The sequence below is a fragment of the Crotalus tigris genome, unplaced genomic scaffold, assembly GCF_016545835.1.
Source record: "Crotalus tigris isolate CLP2741 ecotype Arizona unplaced genomic scaffold, ASM1654583v1 scf7180000020347.5012614909:4044961, whole genome shotgun sequence".
Lineage (NCBI taxonomy): Eukaryota > Metazoa > Chordata > Lepidosauria > Squamata > Viperidae > Crotalus > Crotalus tigris.
This window is the reverse complement of record NW_024097978.1, coordinates 3,854,750-3,874,754: the sequence shown is the minus strand read 5'-3', so window position 1 is coordinate 3,874,754 and position 20,005 is coordinate 3,854,750. Positions and strand designations below refer to the sequence as shown.

The 20,005-nt window shown below is 36.3% G+C and overlaps 1 protein-coding gene across 4 annotated transcripts in view; it reads left to right on the top strand.

The window, feature by feature from the left end:
* Positions 1–20,005, top strand: part of SIDT1 (SID1 transmembrane family member 1) — a 107,058-nt gene that overhangs the window by 13,868 nt on the left and 73,185 nt on the right. For all 4 annotated transcript variants that reach the window (XM_039366628.1, XM_039366629.1, XM_039366630.1 and 1 more), the window contains exons 4-7: positions 4,159–4,204; positions 8,790–8,891; positions 10,607–10,690; positions 13,417–13,510. In XM_039366628.1, coding sequence (XP_039222562.1) covers positions 4,159–4,204; positions 8,790–8,891; positions 10,607–10,690; positions 13,417–13,510 — 326 coding nt within the window. The remainder of the gene's footprint in view (positions 1–4,158; positions 4,205–8,789; positions 8,892–10,606; positions 10,691–13,416; positions 13,511–20,005) is intronic.

The following is a 20,005-nucleotide window of genomic DNA, read 5'->3' as shown; positions in this document are numbered from 1 at the left end:
TTGTCTCCAGGGACAAAGCAAGACGCCGCTCCCACCTCCACGATTATAGAGATCTGGTGAGTTATTTTAAAAGCGGACAGAGCTGAATAAAGGATTTTATTTTTCTTGATTTTATTTGGACTTTTAGTTTAAAGATTTATTTTTATTCCCTTTTTTTTTCTTTTGCTGAAAGGGAAAGTAAAATGGTGATCGGCAGGGTTTTTTTTTTTTTAAGTGACCGGAATGGAACGGAACGGATTTGATTACTTATAATGATTTTTTGAAAGTGGATTTGGGTTTTAAGAGGATTATTTTCCCTCTTTGTTTAACCTTTTTTTTTTACTTTTTTAAGGGATTTTTTTTTGTATCTTTTGTATTTTTTTCTTAAGAAGGAGGAAAGGAGAAATAAATTTTTGAAAATGGCCTCAAAGTGTCAAGCAACTTCTACAGTACCGAAGGCGGCTTCTTCTCCTGCGATACTACCAGCACAACAACCTAAACTTATACCACCATCTTCTCCCCCTCTGCAACCAATAACGGTAAAAGATATCCAAGATATAATGGGAAATGCTATATCTCAAATCAGAGGTGAAATGAAAGAGCTTTTAGTGGAGAATAATAGCATTTTGAGGCAAGATATAGTTTTGGCTTTAAAAGGACTTACTTCTGTGGTTGAAAAACTGGATTCTCGAGTTGAAGAAGTTGCAGACAAGGTGGAGGGTTTGGAAGAAAAGTTTGAAGGAATGGAAAAAAAGGTGGAAATTTCACAAGATGAAATTGTTATGTCCCAATATAGAGAGATGGAGTTTGCTTTAAGAATCGGGCTTGAGAGAGGATATGCAACAAGACCTGAGAGATGGTAGTGAATGATTTTGCTGTGATCTTGGACAGAGAAAAAGAGGAAATATCTAGAGAAATTGAAAAAATATTTAGAGTTAATTCCTGGGTTGCAAAGCAAAGAAACCTGCCAAGAGATGTGGTAATTTACTTTGGGAAAAGATCTCTGCGCAATGAGATCATACAAGCTTTTTATAACAAGAGGTTTCAGATTGCTGCACAAGATGTTATAATTTTAAAGGAGATCCCATCTAAAATTTTAAGAAGAAGAAAAGAGTTTGCTTTTCTGGCAGACGAACTTAAAAAAAGGCAAATGCCATTCAGATGGGATATTCCAATTGGAATAGTGGTGAGCTTTGCGGGGACACGTTATAGACTTAATACTGTTTTTAAAGCAAAGGAGTTTTATACTTCGGTCCTGGGAGCACGCTCATCACCACCTATAATTTTTAAAGTCTTGGACGGGAAGGAGGTTGAGCAGCAGTCTGAAGAAGCTGTGTTGATGAAAGCTGGAAAATCACAGGCTGAGTGGTTTCAACAAGCTGAGACGAAAGAGCAAAGAATGACTCGGGCAGCGCATAGACGTAAGGAAAAGGAACAACAGAAGAAAGATGTCAAAGAAGTTTTACAAGAATCTGCTTCTGAGCCTGTGGGAGGAGGTACAATCTTCAATGGCAGATCTTCAAGCAGTCTTCTCCAGGCTTTCGGATGAGGGAGATGGTAAAGCTCCTGTCATGGAATGCTAATGGCCTTAATTCCCCTCAAAAGAGAAAGAAAATATTTCACTATTTGAAGCAGCATAACAATGACATTATTTGTTTGCAGGAAACGCATATTATCTCTAAGGATCAAAAATATTTAGTTAATGCTCGATTGGGATCTCATTTTGTATCTTCTGCTCTTGGGAAGAAAGGGGGTATAGTTATTTATGTTAAGCAAAATTTATCAGCTTGTTTAGTAGATTCTGATCCTCAAGGGAGATATGTTATGATTGAAGTGGGACTGTATGGTAAGAAAATACTTATAGTAGGTTTGTATGCACCAAATCAACAACAGGAACAATTTTATAGGTTGTTGCATCAAAAATTGATTTTATTGGATTACAGATCTGTTATATTGATGAGAGATTGGAATGGAGTTTTAGACACATGTAGAGACAAAAAAGGACTTTTTACTTCTTTTAAACAGGCTAAATTACCTAAGGCTTTTTTTGATTTGAAAGAGGACTGGGAGTTGCGAGACTATTGGCGAGAACACAATCTGGAAGAGAGAGACTTTACTTTCTTTTCGGATAGACATCAATCTTTTTCAAGAATTGACTTTTTTTTTTTATTACAACGGATTTATACTTTAGAGTAAAGAATGTAAAGATATTCCCAAGGACATTGACAGATCATAGTCCAGTATGGATGGAATTGGTTACTGAAAAAGAGGAGAGAAGATCTTGGAGGTTGAATGAAAATTTGTTTAGGCAAGAAATGAATGTTCAGAAACTTAAAGAGCATTTAAAGGAATATTTTGTTTTAAATATGCATAAGGGTACTTCAATGTCAATGGTATGGGATGCAGGTAAAGCTTATATGCGTGGGGTTTTGATGCAAATGAATAAGATTCATAGACAGAAACAGGTGCAGAAACGTAAGGAGCTGGAAGACGAGATTAAAATAAAAGAAAAAGTTTAATCTTGAATCCTACAGATGAGAAGACTAAGGAATCTATAAAACTGCTTAAATCGCAATTTAATATGTTAATGGCAGATCAGACTGCAACTAACTTACTGTACATGAAACATAACACATTTTGTAATGCTAATAAGCCAGGGAGATGGCTGGCCTGTCAATTGCAAAAGAAACAGAAATTGAGAATTATAGACAAAATAAATTATAAAGGTAAATTGGTATTTCAGAAGGACTTGATTAAGAAATTTTAGATTATTATAAAAAATTATATATGGGTAGGAAAGTACAGGCTTTAGATATAGATAAATATTTACAAGATGCTCATTTTCCTAAACTAACAGAAGATCAGAAACAAGAAATCAATAGATTAATGGGCACAAAATTTTGATGAACCGATTTTATTAGATACATGGGAGATTATTTGGGTGAGGAATGTTAAATTCACGCAAGCCCAAAACTTACGGGAAAACTTTTATAAAATGTTTTATAGATGGCACCTTGATCCACAAAAAATGTCTCGTATGTATCCAAACCTGCAGCCTAAATGTTGGAGATGTGGTTGCTCGGATGCTACTTATTATCATATCTGGTGGTCATGTAAAAGTATTAAAGCTTTTTGGATTAAGATATGGTGGAATATTCAAAGAATTTTTAAAAGAAGGATAAAATTTATTCCACAATTGTTTTTGTTGGGTATTGTTTCTGATTGTGATGATAAAGAGATTATTTTAATGTTAAATTTAATTACTGCAGCTAGGTTGTTAATAGGGCAATATTGGAAGAAGGAATCTTTGCCTACTTTGCAAGAATGGTTTTTTAAAGTTTCTTACTTAGCGGAAATGGCAAAAAATTCGGCTTTCTTGAAAGATCAATTGCAAGAGAAGTATCTTTTGGTGTGGAAAAGATGGATAAATTTTATATAATATAAGTATGATATAAGAAAATATTATTTAGCTTTTGAATAATTTATATAAGTTTAAGATATTATTTAGAAGTGTAATTGTTATTATTCTTTAATTTTTTATTTTTTATTTTCTCTGTTTTTTTCTTCCTCTTTTTGTTTTTTATATATAATGGAGTTAAAGTACTTTACAATTTGTTTATTGAGTGTAATTATATTTGCTTAAGGTTTATTTGGGTTTAAAACTTTTTTTCTTTTAAGATCTAGTTAAGCCTGTATTCAGCTCTGGGAAGAATGGGGGAGGGTTTTGGGGTGGGTTGGGAGGGATTGTGGAAGGGGTTTTTATTGTAAAATTTTAAAATTTATATATATATATATATATATATATATAGGTCTTTGGTTGTTCGGGTTTTCTCCCGCGTAAAATTGGAAGTGTCTTGGTAACGTTTCGACGAAGTCACATTCGTCATCTTCAGGCTGGTGTTTTTAGCTTCTTGCTTTGAGCATTTTCCTTATAAATACACACATAGGAGAGAACCAGATATTGAACTCTATAATATGTACAGGATATTCATCAGTAGAGTTTTTGTTCATTCAAAAATGACCTATATGTTCATCAGTCACATGGGTGAAGCTAATTTGGAAAAATGAAGCCAGCTGTGGATATCTAATGAGGTTCTTACCCCACCTCTAACAGTTTCTAACTGCTATCTTATTTGTATGTTTCATATTTTATCTTAATATCTGGACAAATTTCTGCAGCATGGACGCTACTTTTGCCTTCACTGCCAGCCCTTCCCAACCACAGGTAAGTGATAATAATTATGTATGACAATGATAAATACATCTTTTCAAAGTTTAGTTAAAATCCAAGGTATTAGAATATTATGTTTGGCTACTTATTAAAATAGGATACATTTGCTCTATATTATAAATCATAGGGCAGAATGGAGCCAAACAGACAAATTAAACAGCTATTAATAAAAAAGCCTTAACATTATAAAATCAATGCTTATATATAAGTTAAAGCCTCCAGTAAGACACAAATGCTTGTATAAATAGCCAGATCTTTATTTCACACTGGAAGGAAGTCATTATTGCTGCCAGCTGTACATTTTTTTCATTGGCACTGAAATGAAATTGCAACGGGTGCCAGCCGTACATTCCTATATACAATAATGGGCAGGTGAAGAAGAGCTGTTTTTGTCCTTTCTTGGATTCTTCTCTTCATCCTGTCATTAAGTTCCTCTATTCAGGTGTGGATATTTATGCCTGGGAAGAACAAGGTTCATTGGTATGATCTTGTAGTATTAGTATTAGAAGCTGCATGAACCTGATAATAAAATGGAATAAAAATTGAAATCTCTTTAAGATCCAGGTTGTATTGCCAATCAATCTCCATCTGGGGTCGATCGCTACATCAGTTGACGATAAAAGAGATGCCAGTGATGATTTCCTCAGGGATGAAGAAACCAACCTGGCATATATTATCCACATCTAATTTATCCTATCATCTTTGTTTGTAGAATATCAAAAATATTACAATAACAAAAATTTTAATTTCAAAATAACACTTTAATAAAGAGAATCAGAAATATAAGACATAATGGAAATGTGATTACTATTACACTACTTCTTTCTTTAAATGCTATTTGTTTTTGAAAGAAAAGTCCTTTCTGCATGATGACTTACATGTATCCAGTGTAGCTTTTGACCCCCAACATCCCACTGAAACGTACAGGGAAAATCTAGCAGTTCTATCTGTTTTCTAAATTTGCAATACTGCAATTCCCTAAAAATAAACAAATATCAATAAAAAAGTAATAACTCAATACATAGGTAAAACTGTTGTGAACGGGAGATGATTTTGACATGATCTAGAGTCATTCAGCAGTATGATTTTGTAGGAGGAGGGCAGTGGTAGTCTGGTAACAAATGGTCAGGGTAGCCCGAATAAATGGACATTAGGATCAGGAGTAGGGTAATCCAAATGGATGGAGTGGAAATCTATAAAATATACCAAGAAACTGGCACAAACAGACATCATTTTTTTAACCGATGAAAACAATATGAAATTCTCAAAAAAATAAAAATGAAGCACCTCTGTGCAATGTACATACTATGCAGACTACCACCTAATAGAGGGTCTCAATAAAAATGTTTTAACACATCACCCTAATTCAAACACTACTCTCTCTATACATCTGATGAAGTGAGCAGCCTCTTCTTTTAATAAAATTTTGTTAGTAAGAAAGCTGCAACCAGATTCTTTTTTATTTTCAGCAATGTCACATGCCGGAAAGATAAGCTGTATAGTATACTGCATTTCCCCCCCTTCCATTCAGTCACTTGCAATTCTGCCTGGACTAGTCCCTGCTGTTTTCTTGGCAAAGTTTTTTTTGGAAGTGGTTTACCATTTTCTCCTTCCTAGGGCTCAGACAAAGCGAGTGGCTCAAGGTCACCCTACGGGTTTTGTGCCTAAGGCAGGATTAGAAAGAAATGGGTAAATTTAGCTTTAAAATAGGAGATGTAAGGGCATTCTTCATGTAAGTAAAATGTCTCTTAGAGGAAGTCCTTGATGCATACCATGTAATCCCAGAATGCAAGGAAAAAAGTGGATTCCACTTGATAGTGCAATCAATTACTCAGGCATAGAAGGGTTCCCTTTTAGTGATTCAGCAGAAGTAAAAGTTGGACAGACATCTGTCCATATTTTAATTTGAATTTCTGCATTGAGCATGGAGTTGAACTTGAACTAAATAATGTTGTTAATTGCGAAGTCGTGTCCGACCCATCGCGACCCCATGGACAATGTTCCTCCAGGTCTTCCTGTCCTCTACCATCTTCTGGAGTCCATTTAAGTTCACATCTATTGCTTCAGTGACTCCATCCAGCCATCTCATTCTCTGTCGTCCCCTTCTTCTATTGCCCTCAATCTTTCCCAGCATTAGGCCCTTCTCCAATGAGTCCTTCCTTCTCATTAGGTGGCCAAAGTATTTGAGTTTCAACTTCAGGATCTGGCCTTTATGGATTACTGCCTTGTCGTGGCGAAGGGGCTTGCGTAACTCAATGAAGCTATAAGCTATGCCGTGCAGGGCCACCCAAGACGGACAGGTCATAGCAGAGAGTTCTGACAAAATGTGATCCACTGGAGAAGGAAATGGTAAACCACTCCAGTATCTTTGCCATGAAAATCCCATGGACAGTACTAAAAGGCAAAAAGATATGACGCTGGAAGATGAGCCTCTCAGGTCGGAAGGTGTCCAATATGCTACTGGGGAAGAGCAGAGGGCTAGTACTAGTAGCGCCAGAAAGAATGAAGCGACTGGGCCAAAGCCGAAAGGACGCTCAGCTGTGGATATATCTGGTGGTGAAAGGAAAGTCCGATGCTGTAAAGATTTTTTCTCCATAGGAACCTGGAATGTAAGATCCATGAATCAAGGCGAACTAAATAATAAAATCATAGAATTGGAAGTGAACTTAGAAGTCAACCGGTGCTACTCTCTGCTTAGTACACTTTCAGCAAGAGCATATTTGAGAAATAACTATTTCACCTCTGACGATCTCCAGCAGAAAATAACTCTCCCCTATATGTGACATTCTCTTCCATTAGGTGGCAGCTGCTCTGATCAAGAAGTTCTTCCTCTGTCTGACCTCTATACTAACTTCCTTGTAATATTACTCTAGATTCTGGTCCTGTGCAATGTTTGCTCACAATAGCAGTGTGATAACCCTTCAAACATATGCAAACGGTATCATTTCTCCTTCAGTTATTTCTTTTGAAGGTTAAATATAAGTAGATTTTTTTAACCACTTCTCAGTATATTGATTGATAGTTATCAAAACCAGAAAGCTTCTAGAGGCAATGCTTATTGTGTAATTCCTTGATAATAAAAAGCAGAGGAGCAGTGTTTGGCCTGGCAGGGATCAACTATGGGCCTCTTTGTCTTCATCCCCCATCTTACTCTTCTGCTCATCCTAAGCTTATCCAGTTTCCAGCAATATCCGGCCTGACTCCCCTGTTAAAAGGTTGCCGCACTGCCATCCCTTCCAGAAAAAGGGGAAACTGAATGTTTATTTTCCCCTTTGATAAAATGAACTGATTTTTTCCAGAACCTCCTCATTACAGATAGTCCTCAACATATGAGCACAACTGGGACCAAAATTTCCATTGCTAAGCAAAGTGGTTGTTAAGTGAGTCATGCCCAGTTCTATGATCTTTTTTGCCACAGTTGTTGAGCAAATCATTGCAGTTGATCATATGGTCATTAAGTGAATCCAGCTTCCTCCATTGACTTTGCTTGTGGGAAGCCAGATGGGAAGGTTGCAAATTGTGATCACTTAAGTATTTGCATGAATGACCTTATGGGAATAGTAGGCTTGTAACTGTTATTTATTTCTTCCAATAATATTTTAAAAATAAAAATAGTAAAATCCAATATGAAAATAAAAATCAATAAAATGAAAGTGGACCATTTTGGGTCCTTAGAACGCTTTACAAGGCTGATTTGGTCCTTGATATCTTTTAATTAGGGGAAGGTTTGATAATTATGTCGGGAAAAGGGGAAGGTTTGATAATTATGTCGGGAAAAGCACTGAGCATTATAAAGGTATGGTGGAAAACAGGAAAATGTTTCCTTAATTATCCCAAATATGCTTTTTCAAAAGGCAACTGACTTTGTTTTTCCTTGAAGACGTTTCACTTCTTCAGTTCTGAAGTTCTTTAAATATGGGTGAGCCCCATTTACCCAAGATAGTAATGCTGATACCATGATACCTCTGAGTCTGTGCATGACTTGCCCTGTTGTCAGCCATGACCTGGATGACTGAGAATCTCCATAGACATTTCCTTAATTAAGTAAAAGTTTTGTCATCTCTTCCAAGCCATTAGAGATATAATATTTTTATTATTTTTTTAACTTTCCTCTAGATCAGGCACCAACCAGCACAAAGCTTGCTTTACTGCGGTGAAATTGTTGTATTGTGTGGATATAACAGCAGTTCCCTGAGTGGCTAGTATCTGAAAAACTTGCTTCACTTAGCATTCTTCTTACATATAATATAGACTTTCATAGGGCCTCTGGTGGCTGATAGTCACTCTGGAATTTGGGCTGCTTTTGGTTGAGGGATTATTTATTGATTGTATTTATGGGATTAATTTTTGGTTGAGGTTTGGGTTTTATGCTGATTAACTATGTGGAGATATCTACTCACCTTTAAATAAACCCAGGTAGAGCTCTACTTTAAATATTACCACTCAACAAGGCAAGTCAGGCATAGACTCAGAGGCATGGTGGCATCAGCATGACTGTCTCAGATAAATGGGGCTTACCCATATTTAAAGATTATCTTTATAGCAGAAAGAATTGTAAAAGTATTTTCTCTCTTCGTAGTACTTTTTGTACCAGTTCCCTCCTGATGTGGATTCTGTCATTGTCAGAGTGATTTCTAAGGCAATCTATCCCTGCTCTGTTGTCTCCATCCAAGATATTGTGGTAAGTCCTGCTTGTTTATGATACCCTACTTGAATATTGGTAGTGTTTGTCTTTGCTTACCGTACTATTGCTGTTCAATTATAATATTTATTATAAAGTGCGAATCAGATTTGGACCATTCCTGCATTCAGAATCAAATTGGGCTGATTCAGACAGATCTGAGCTGCCTTCAAAGCAGGTAGTTTCCAAGTCTGCATCCTCCTAAAGTTGTTTGTATTCACTTAAGACAGCGAGAGAAAAACAGTATGCCTGAAAACTGATTAATTTCTTGTGAACCTCTTCAAATAAGACAAATATCCGTTTCAGAGAGGAGGCGTGCAGAGATAAGGAATTCAAAGAAGAGTTACATTAACATCCACTTAGCCATGAAAGAAAGGAGATTGAGAAAGAGGCTCAAGATACCCTTGATTCTCTTGGGTATAAAGAGGGAGACAGAGAGAAACCCTGGTCAGGCTTTCAAGATTCTGTTACCATACTTTGCAACAGGGTTCCAGTAGTCTTTGTAGTAGCTGTTTCCTGACTCAACCTATCTCACAGGACTGACAAAGTAGCTGGGGAGGAAGGGAGGACATTGTTTTTGCTAGTGACATTACTAACTTCCAGTAATAATAAGACTTAGCAAGAGCAGTGATGATAAAAATAAGTATTGTTTTACTTTTGAAGTACCTCACAAAGAAGAGGCAGGTGCTATTTAGAAGGAAAAACTGTTTCTGCTTCACTGAGAGAGAGAACTGTACAAACATGGGATGGAGACACAGACTCTACATGGCCCAAATTTGTATTGTCCTCTTTTTCCATAAGGCAGAAATGATAGCAGACTTTCCAAACCTATTACAGTCATCCCTTCTGTGTAGAAAATATTTTTTTTCATTCCTCTCTTGTTAATTTCCTTCTTTCTTTCCTATTAGTTCCTCCATGTTTATTCCTTTTTTCGCCTTTCCCAGGTCAGATATCCCTTACCCTCAACCCATCTCACTTTTTCTTTTTCCTGTCTGCTGCTTGGAGGGAGGGCAATGTTTTGATTTACATGCATATTTGTGTGAGATGCATGTACATTAATGTTATGCAGAGAGTTCCTTGTGTTAGTTAATTCAGATAAAATTATTTTTTTGTCTTGGCTCAATCCTTTTCTAGAATGTTGCTTTTATTCCCTCATTCTGTGTTTGTGTGTGTGTGTTCACTTACATGTGTAGAACTTCTATCTATTTTGTTTATTTGTTTGTTTGTTTGTTGTTACTTGTTTATAGGGATGGGTGGCATTTCTGCAGGTGGCTTTACCTGGATTTGGCAACCTTAAGCTGATAAAGTGGGAAAGCTGCTCATTGCACAGGAGTTTTGTCTGTGTTTGTCATTTGTTTCTACTCTTCATTTTGGGAGAAGGGTTCTTTGAAATTCAGAGTCATCTTCATTTTGATAAAGATGGTGTATAATAGTACCATGTGTTCTTTAATAATTCTTTCTTCTAGGCAGAACATCAAAAAAAGGTATACAAATTAAGCAAGCTCAAAGTGGCTCGAACTGGGAGCCACTGAATTGCTCTGTGATATAATGAAACATGGGAATAAAGCTGAAGGTCTGAAACAGCTTGAATGGCCCTGTTCTGAACTGTGATCAAGAGAAAGAGAGAATCGGGAAGGCCTGCCAGGAATCTGTTACAATAATCAGATATACAGAAGCAGAGGTAGCTCTCTAATCAGCTTCTTCATCTGTTGCAGTGTCCAGTTTATGATTTGGATTATAATGTGGAATTTAATGGAGTTTATCAATCCATGACAAAGCAGACAGCCATCACTGTGCAGGTGAGTGGATGGTGCTGTCTACTGTAGTCAGTCTGCTTTTGATGGACGGGAAAGTTGGGGGGCAACTAGGCTGATCAGGATTTTCTGCAGTCAATCATATGGATGGATAGAGACATTTTGGAAGGTAGAAACTCAGCTGCGAAAATCTGTCCATATTTAGAGAGAAGAGCATGGGAAAACTGGCAAACATAGGAGAGGGCAGGCAATACTGAGCCAGGAGAAGTTGACTGCAGGCAGATGAGAAGTCTGTGACAAATCCAAGAAAAGGAGAAAGAAGGAATCCATTGTAAGGAAAAACATATAAGAATGCTGTACATTTCCTTGAGTTTGAATGCATCTACACTATGTGCACACAAAAACATATCTGCAAGCAGTTGAGAAATCTCAAGCAGTTGATTTTCATTAGAAGTACTAGTGAGAGCATGGTCACTAAACCAGAGATAGCCGGTGATCTTGGATCAAGAGGCATATTTGAAGTTTTGAAAAAATGTTGATCATCACAGAATCATGGCCCTCTGGACCCCTTTGGCAGCTCCAGAAGTCACCAAGTGTTCCAACTTTTGAAAGCACAAATGGCCCTTTTCAGGGTCATGATGTCCTTCCTTAGAAAAGAATTAGGGTTGAAATAGGTAACTTAAAGCTCTTGGAAGCTCAAGACCCTCTTTTCTGCAATAAGACCTTAACTCCAATTTTATTTTAAATGTTTAGTTATACAATAGTTTATTGTGGTCTTCAACTAGCATGAGGTAAAAACATAGAGATTATGAAATTAATAGCTATGTCCTGAAAACAGTCTGTGGAGGTAGTGAGTTAAAAGATAGAAGTTAGTATTAAAAGATAAAGTTAAAAGATGGCAAAATAAAAGCTGCAAATGCTTATAAAATTAGGAAGTACAAAACACCTTTATGGTTAACTAAAATTAAAATTTAGTTAAAATTAAGTGTTGAATACAATAAAATATATTATAATTGTAAAAACTCATTAAAATTCAGTTGTGGTGAAAAACTATAGAACTGAATAACTAAGAAATAGCAAGATAATAATTATGACTGATTAGCTTAGCTGGCACACACTACCTGCCAAATTTTACACACTATGCAATGTAAAACATGGCAGCATTACGTTAGGAGGGAATTACACTCAGAGCGTATACAGTAAGCCAGTATGGCCTGGGAGAATACAGATGGCTGTGTAAAATGGGCAGGAAAGGAGGACATAGAATCATAGAGCTGGAAGGGACGTTGAAGGCAGAAGACTTTATTCTATCACATGGTTGGTGGCATCTTGAAAGTACAGATGTTCTTGGAAGAGGATCTTTCTTTTATTTTCCATCTAGCACAGCAAAAGAAAGGGCATTGTAGAGAGCCAGACCCAAAGATGCTTTTTCACGAGTCAACTAGACTTTCTTTTTTCTCTTTGAAGGCATTTTGCTTTTTATCCAAAAAGCTTCTTCAGCTCTGACTGCATGGTGGGGAATGGAAGGATTTATACTCCTTGCAGACAGCTGCATTCTTTTAGAGAGTTGTTGATGCCACCTGGAGGCTTATCTGTGTCATCAGGGTCACCTGAATAATGCAAATGAGTATGGAGCCTTCTTAGAACTGCTGAAAACACTGTGTTGTAGATAGAAGATAGATGATGTCATACCCTCCCCTTCTGTTGAGAGAGTGCTGTTCAATTTTGACATAAATGGCCTCTTTGACCCCTCTTTCAGAGCCAGATCTTTCTGTGGTTAGGAGCTGAGTAAAATATGCAGCTGCTGTTATTATATATATTAGGAATCATAACTGAAATAATGTTATTGATTTGCTTATGTTCCTAGACCAATCATAAATGCAAAATACAACAAATATTGTATTTTTTTAAAAAAATGCATTAAATTATATTTAAAAAGTGAAACAATAATGTGAAAGAGCACCATCCATGACTATTGATAAGAATTTTGCAATCTTCTTAGGCTTCTTTCCATTTTGCATATGTTACAGGCAATTTAAAGAATATACTATCCAGGAAAGATAAATTTGTTAGAGTTAAGATCACTTGATTTCATATGGATCTAGTCAACTTTGCAAAGAATATTTGTGACACATGATTCTTGTGCCAGAATACCTGGGCATAATAAATAATGGACACAGGATGATCTTGCATTTTTGTATAAGTCACAATATCTCATCTGTGGACCTGCTTTTGCAATGTGCATAATAATATATATTGATGTTGGATTATCTGTATATATTGGCAGGATTTTATTTTTCTTTTAAAAATATAGGAATACAGCTTAGAAATAGACTCCTTTTTTACATCTTCTGTTGTTTTAGATTAACCACTGGCCAATCATAGCTATTGTATGCTAAACCTTTGGAATTCTGAATAATTTCTATCTAATCATTTCCTCTTTTACAAGAAAAGACTTTTAAAAAAATAAACCATAATTTTCTTTCTCTGGGCATTGTGTGTGTGTCAGTCACTGCTATTTATTCATTTATTGCCTAGATCTCTAAAAAAAAACTTGACTTCACAACAATGAAAGAGCAGAATAATTGCTTTTATTTCAATGGATTTTAGAAGGATTAAAATTTGCTCTATTTCAAGAAGATAAGTGGGCCTGTCAGGGCTTATTTAGGAGATCAACTGCCTCCCCTTCACCTCTCCCTTACTGTCCAATTATCTTTCCTAACTATAGTTGTCTACCAGCATTAAAAGTTATTGTGTTTTTTATTGCACAGAAAAAGGACTTCCCAAGCAAACAGTTTTTTGTTGTATTTGTTATAAAGCCAGAGGACTATACCTGTGGTGGTTCAAGGCCACCCTCCATTCAAGGTAGGTGAGTTATGATCAAGAAGATCAAGAAGAATACTCTCTCTCAATGTTTCTGTTTTGGACATTGTTATTATTCTAGATTGTCATGGCAATCGCAGTGGGACATATACTGTAATTGTTACATAAAATTTAATTTCCTTGAAAGAAGTCAAACTAGGTCCTGGGAAATGAAATCAAGAGTTTCCAGATGGGCACACTTCTATGAAGATACTCTGAAGACACACTGGCTGAAGTATAAAGTAGTGAGGCTACCCAAGTGGTCACTTTAAATGCAGTGTCTTCTGCTCTGACTACCTTTCATGCTAATCTGGACTTGTAAGATAGTGTGAGTCAAGATGCCTCCACAATACAAGGAGTTGCAGCTCAGATATTTATCTTTCTAATTCAGAAACAGAGTCTCACCTACACAAATCACTATGGCAATAATAGTGAATCTTGGGGCCTACTAAGGCTGCTTCCCCTTATTTAGGATAGAGGAATGGCAATTTAGTTGGGAGCTCTACCTTGGGGTACTTAGACCTCAATAGCAGCATCTAAAGTAGGGATCTTCAAACTTGACCCTGGCTGAGGAATTCTGGGAGTTGAAATCCACAAGTCATAGAAGGGCCAAGTTTGAAGATCCCTGCTCTAAAGGCTTTCTTTCCAGAATAGGAAGCTCAATGCACCACTTATGCTGAAAAGACACATCCAGGTAGGGATCCCTGAAGGGTTTTTCCTTGGAATGTAGCTTTTTCAACTATCAACAAAAGGAACCGGGATTCCTTTAGTTTATATGACTTTCCTGGGTTAGGGAAAGTCCTAGAATTATCCCTCAATGTCCTCCAATACAGCAAAGGTCTGCAAGTAGCATCAGAAGTTGCGCTTCGAAGCAGACTGTGTGCCAAAAGGTGGGGGTCGGGGCTGCAATTAGTTCATTGTTGAAGAAACAGCCATTTTAGAATTTATTTTTCAAATGGACAGTAAGTTGTGCCTTTCATTTCTTAATAATTTTTAAGGACCATTAATCTTCATTAAGCTAAAAGAGGATCTCTTTAGCTACAACGTTTTTGAAAATCTGTGCCATTTTGGGGATTTCTTCTTGCTAAACAACAAGGAAGAAGGCTGCTAAGGCAAGCTAAAATAGAGGGTACCTTGCTCAATAGTAGTAACTGTGAGAGGGACCTCGGAGTCCTAGTGGACAATCACTTAAATATGAGCCAGCAGTGTGCTGCAGCTGCCAAAAAGGCCAACACAGTGCTGGGCTTCAGAGATATAATCAAGATCACGTGAAGTATTAATACCACTTTACAATGCCTTGGTAAGGCCACACTTGGAATACTGCATCCAGTTTTGGTCACCACGATGTAAAAAAGATGTTGAGACTCTAGAAAGAGTACAGAGAAGAGCAACAAAGATGATTAGGGGACTGGCGGCTAAAGCATATAAGGAAAGGCTGCTGGAATTAGGTATGTCTAGTTTAATGAAGAGAAGGACGAGGGGAGACATGATAGCAGTATTCCAATATCTCAGGGGCTGCCACAAAGAAGAGGGAGTCAAGCTATTTTCCAAGGTACCTGAAGGCAGGACAAGAAGCAATGGATGGAAACTAATCAAGGAGAGAAGCAACCTAGAACTAAAGAGAAACTTCCTGACAGTTGGAACAATTAACCAGTGGAACAACCTGCCTCCAGAAGCGGTGAATGCTCTAACACTGGAAGTTTTTAAGAAGAGACTGGACACCCATTTGTCTGAAATGGTATAGGGTTTCCTGCCTGAGCAGGGGGTTGAACTTCAAGATCCCCCTCACAGTTACTGCTATTAAACCAGGTTTCACCTAATCTGTATGTATACTTGGTTTTTCTTGCATAAGTGTAGGATTTTACTTTTCTCTATGTTACATTTCATTTTGTTAGATAGGGCCCAGTGTTCAAGTGTGTCGAGATCCATCTGGATCTTGAGTGTACTGAGGCAATTTCACAAGTCAACTGAAATTTTGGAATATAAACCTGACACCAATTTTTATTATGATGGTTTAACTAAAAGCCTCCCACACAACTGAAAGAAGAGCTCCAAGAAAATTTGCAACTTTTAAAAGGACTAGTTTGCGACTTTTTCCTTATAGATATTAACAAGGTTGAGAAATCCTTGAGAAAAAGAGAAGTTTATAACTACTTGACAAACATTCCAGAGAAGAAAAGGATTTTACTCCCTGAAGACAAGCTGGAAGGAGTGACTTAAACTTAATGAATCAATTAGAATTAGGATGGATTTTCATTGGTTTGATATTTGTAATTGAAAGCAAGTCTTAAAGTTTGAAAATGTATTTTTCATATATATATATATAATGCTTAAGAAATTCCTAAAGTTTGTAAAATATTATTGAAAGTATATTTGAAAATATCTATGTTAAGATAAAGTTAAAGAAAAAAATGTATTAGCTTAAAGAAAAATCTAAAATTTTAAAAAGGATGCACAGAAGAAGAAAAAAATATTCTATGAGGGTTACTTGGAGGGAGTGATCTAAATTTAATGAGTTAATTGGTGTTAGTTGGAATTTTATTGGTCTGAAAATGAACTTTAAAGTATGTATGCTAAGAAGAAGTTAAAAAACATGTATTAGAATATTTTAATTTTAGAAATGTTTTTAAAGAAAAGCTTAGTGTTTAAAAATGGATGAAAAAAAGTATTTTTCCCTTTAAGATTAAAGAAACTGAAAGAATATGGTGAATTTTGTTAATATAAATGGTGATAGTTTATAAAGGTTTATTAAGTGCAAAAAGAAATATATATTATTTCAACAGCAAGGAAGATAAAAGATAAATTGGTTTTTCTATTCAAAGAGAAGAATATATTTATGTTTTTTATTTGGATATCACTTCTGGATTTTGTGCTTGTGATAAAAAATGGAATTTTAACTTTGGTTTTGCTGATTAGATAGATTTGTTGTTATAGAAATGGCTAGTTATGTAAAAGTCAAAAGCTGAGGCTGGAATGTTGTTATCTTCTTTTTTTTGTAGAAAGCTTGTTTATTTCTTTTTATATATATATATAAATATTTTATTTGTTTTTAACAATAACAATCTCCAGTGCCTGGTGTACAGCATGTTGTCTTGGTTTTTATATTTGAAAAAGGAAAAAAGGCAATAATAATTAATTAATAGTCAATAATGATTAAATTTGATAATTCCATAATTAGTATATTAATTAATAATATATTTCTTTGATCTTCTCTTTTCCCATTTGTATTCTCCTTCTTCAACCTTAAACAAAACATAATTCTTAATATTTTCAATATATAAATGATTAAATATAGACATTTTTTCATGTTTATACAAATAGTGATAACATCTATGTATAACACATTTTTATCGGCTTATATTATTATTATAACCATCACCTCATTAGTTCACCATGCATCCTATGATTTTTGTTTAAGCTTAATTTCCCCTTATTCAATCCATTCTTATCAGTCATGATTTTCTCAATATTAATCATCTAAATATCCAATTTTTTCCATTTAGGTACACCATCCCAATGTTTTCATATTTCATGTATTATAAAAATACTGTACTTCTTGTCTATCTTATAACATCTGGGTATAACATCGTTTCTGATCAGCTTATATTTCACTTATATTTATAAAAGTTACATCATCCCAATATTTTTACATTTCATATATTGTAAAACATACTATATTACTTAAATCTCTTATCCCTCTTGTTATAGGGCCCCTTTATGTTCAGAGTTCTCTATTTTTCTAACCATATTCAAACAAGTGTTTACTCATGTAATACTCCATCTGATTTGTTGTTGTTGTTAATTGCAAAGTCGTGTCCGACCCATTGCGACCCCATGGACAACGTTCCTCCAGGTCTTCCTGTCCTCTACCATCTTCTGGAGTCCATTTAAGTTCACACCTACTGCTTCAGTGACTCCATCCAGCCATCTCATTCTCTCTCGTCCCCTTCTTCTATTGCCCTCAATCTTTCCCAGCATTAGGCCCTTCTCCAGTGAGTCCTTCCTTCTCATTAGGTGGCCCAAGTATTTGAGTTTCAGCTTCAGGATCTGGCCTTCTAAAGAGCAGTCGGGGTTGATCTCTTCTAGGACTGACCGGTTTGAACGCCTTGCAGTCCAAGGGACTCGCAGGAGTCTTCTCCAGCACCATAGTTCAAAGGCCTCAATTCGTTTGTGCTCAGCCTTTCTTATGGTCCAACTTTCACAGCCATACATTGCAACTGGGAAAACCATGGCCTGGACTATACGCACTTTTGTTGGCAGGGTGATGTTTCTGCTTTTTAGGATACTGTCTAGATTTGCCATAACTTTCCTCCCCAGGAGCAAGCGTCTTTTAATTTCTTGGCTGCAGTCCACATCTGAGGTGATCTTGGAGCCCAGAAAAATAAAATCTGTCACTACCTCCATTTCTTCCCCATCTATTTGCCAGGAATTGAGAGGGCCGGATGCCATGATTTTTGTTTTCTTAATGTTGAGTTTCAAGCCTACTTTTGCACTCTCCTTCTTCACCCGCATCAAGAGGCTCTTTAGTTCCTCTTCACTTTCTGCCATTAGAGTGGTATCATCTGCATATCTTAGGTTGTTGATATTTCTCCCGGTAATCTTAATTCCAACTTTTGATTCATCTAGCCCTGCCTTTCTCACGATGTGCTCTGCATATAAGTTAAATAAGCAGGGTGACAGTATACAGCCTTGCCGGACTCCTTTTCCAATTTTGAACCAATCAGTGGTTCCGTGTCCAGTTCTCACTGTTGCTTCTTGACCTGCATATAAGTTTCTCAAGAGACAAATGAGATGGTCTGGTACTCCCATCTCTTTAAGAACTTGCCATAATTTGTTGTGATCCACACAATCAAAGGCTTTTGCATAGTCAATGAAGCAGAAGTAGATGTTTTTTCTGGAACTCCCTAGCTTTCTCCATGATCCAGCATATGTTGGCAATTTGATCTCTAGTTCCTCTGCCTCTTTGAAATCCTGCCTGTACTTCTGGTAGTTCTCGATCCACATACTGCTGGAGTCTAGCTTGTAGGATTTTAAGCATAACTTTACTAGCATGTGAAATGAGTGCAATGATGCGATAGTTTGAACATTCTTTGGCATTGCCTTTCTTTGGAATTGGAATGTAAACTGACCTTTTCCAATCCTGTGGCCATTGTTGAGTTTTCCAAATTTGCTGGCAAATTGAGTGTAGCACTTTTACTGCATCGTCTTTTAAGATTTTGAATAGCTCAGCTGGAATACTATCACCTCCACTAGCTTTGTTGTTGCTCAGATTTTCTAAGGCCCATTTCACTTCACATTCTAGGAGTCTGGTTCGAGGTCAATGACCATCTCATTGTGGTTATCTGGGATGTTAAGCTCATTCTTGTATAGTTCTTCTGTGTAGTTTTGCCATCTCTTCTTAATCTCTTCTGCCTCTGTTAGGTCTCTGCCATTTTGGTCCTTTATCATGCCCATCTTTGCATGAAACGTTCCCTTCATATCTCCAATTTTCTTGAAGAGGTCTCTGGTCCTCCCTATTCTGTTGTTTTCTTCTATTTCTTTGCACTGTTCATTTAAGAAGGCATTCTTATCTATTCTAGCTATTCTCTGGAATTCTGCATTCAATTGGGTGTATCTTTTTCTTTCTCGCCTTTCGCTTCCCTTCTTTCCTCAGCTATTTGCAAAGCTTCCTCAGAAAGCCATTTTGCTTTCTTGCATTTCTTTTTCTTTGGGATGGTTTTAGTTGCTACCTCTTGTACAATGTTGCGAACTTCGAAGTTCGCTCCATCTGATAGGGCGAGTCAAATCTCTTGAATTTATCTCTAGCCTTCTTCTCTTGCCAAATAGCTTTCCAAGTTGATATATTCTGCTTCCCCGGCAGTTTTTATGTTTTTGCAATTATTGTTGAGAATACAAAAGATAGAATAGGTAAGATATATACTTTCTGTCTCCCAAAATCTAATAATTCTCCTGGGAATTCTATAGTCCATTCCATTTTTACTGTTATATCAAAGTCTTGTAGATTTTTTCCTGTTTGTATTGGATTATAATTCTTTTCATTTGTAGCTTCATCGACATGATCATGTTCTTCCAATTTGTGTTCTGTTATCTGATTTGTTTGTTCATTCGCCGTCATTTTCTGGGTGTTTTTTGATTGTAGATTTAGATTGGAGATGTGCTTATTTATGTTGTCAAGGTTGTTCTGGAATTCCTTGTGATTTACACCTATGGTTATTTGTATCTGTCATAGCATTGCATAAATTTCCTCTTGGAAAGTATTTATCTTGCCTTGAAATATTACTTCTGAAAGTCTTTGATGTTCTAGTCTAAGTCCTTCAGGAGTGAATATTGAGTGTGATGTCCTGTCATTTGTTGATAAGTGTACAGTATCCAGGTTGTCTCCCCCCTCCAAATAGTCTTTCATCAATATTTTAGTTCAGGGATTAATTATCAATCAGTCAAAATTGCAATTCAGTATGTTAAGCCACCTTGAGTCCTTCCTGTAGATTCTCCTCTAAA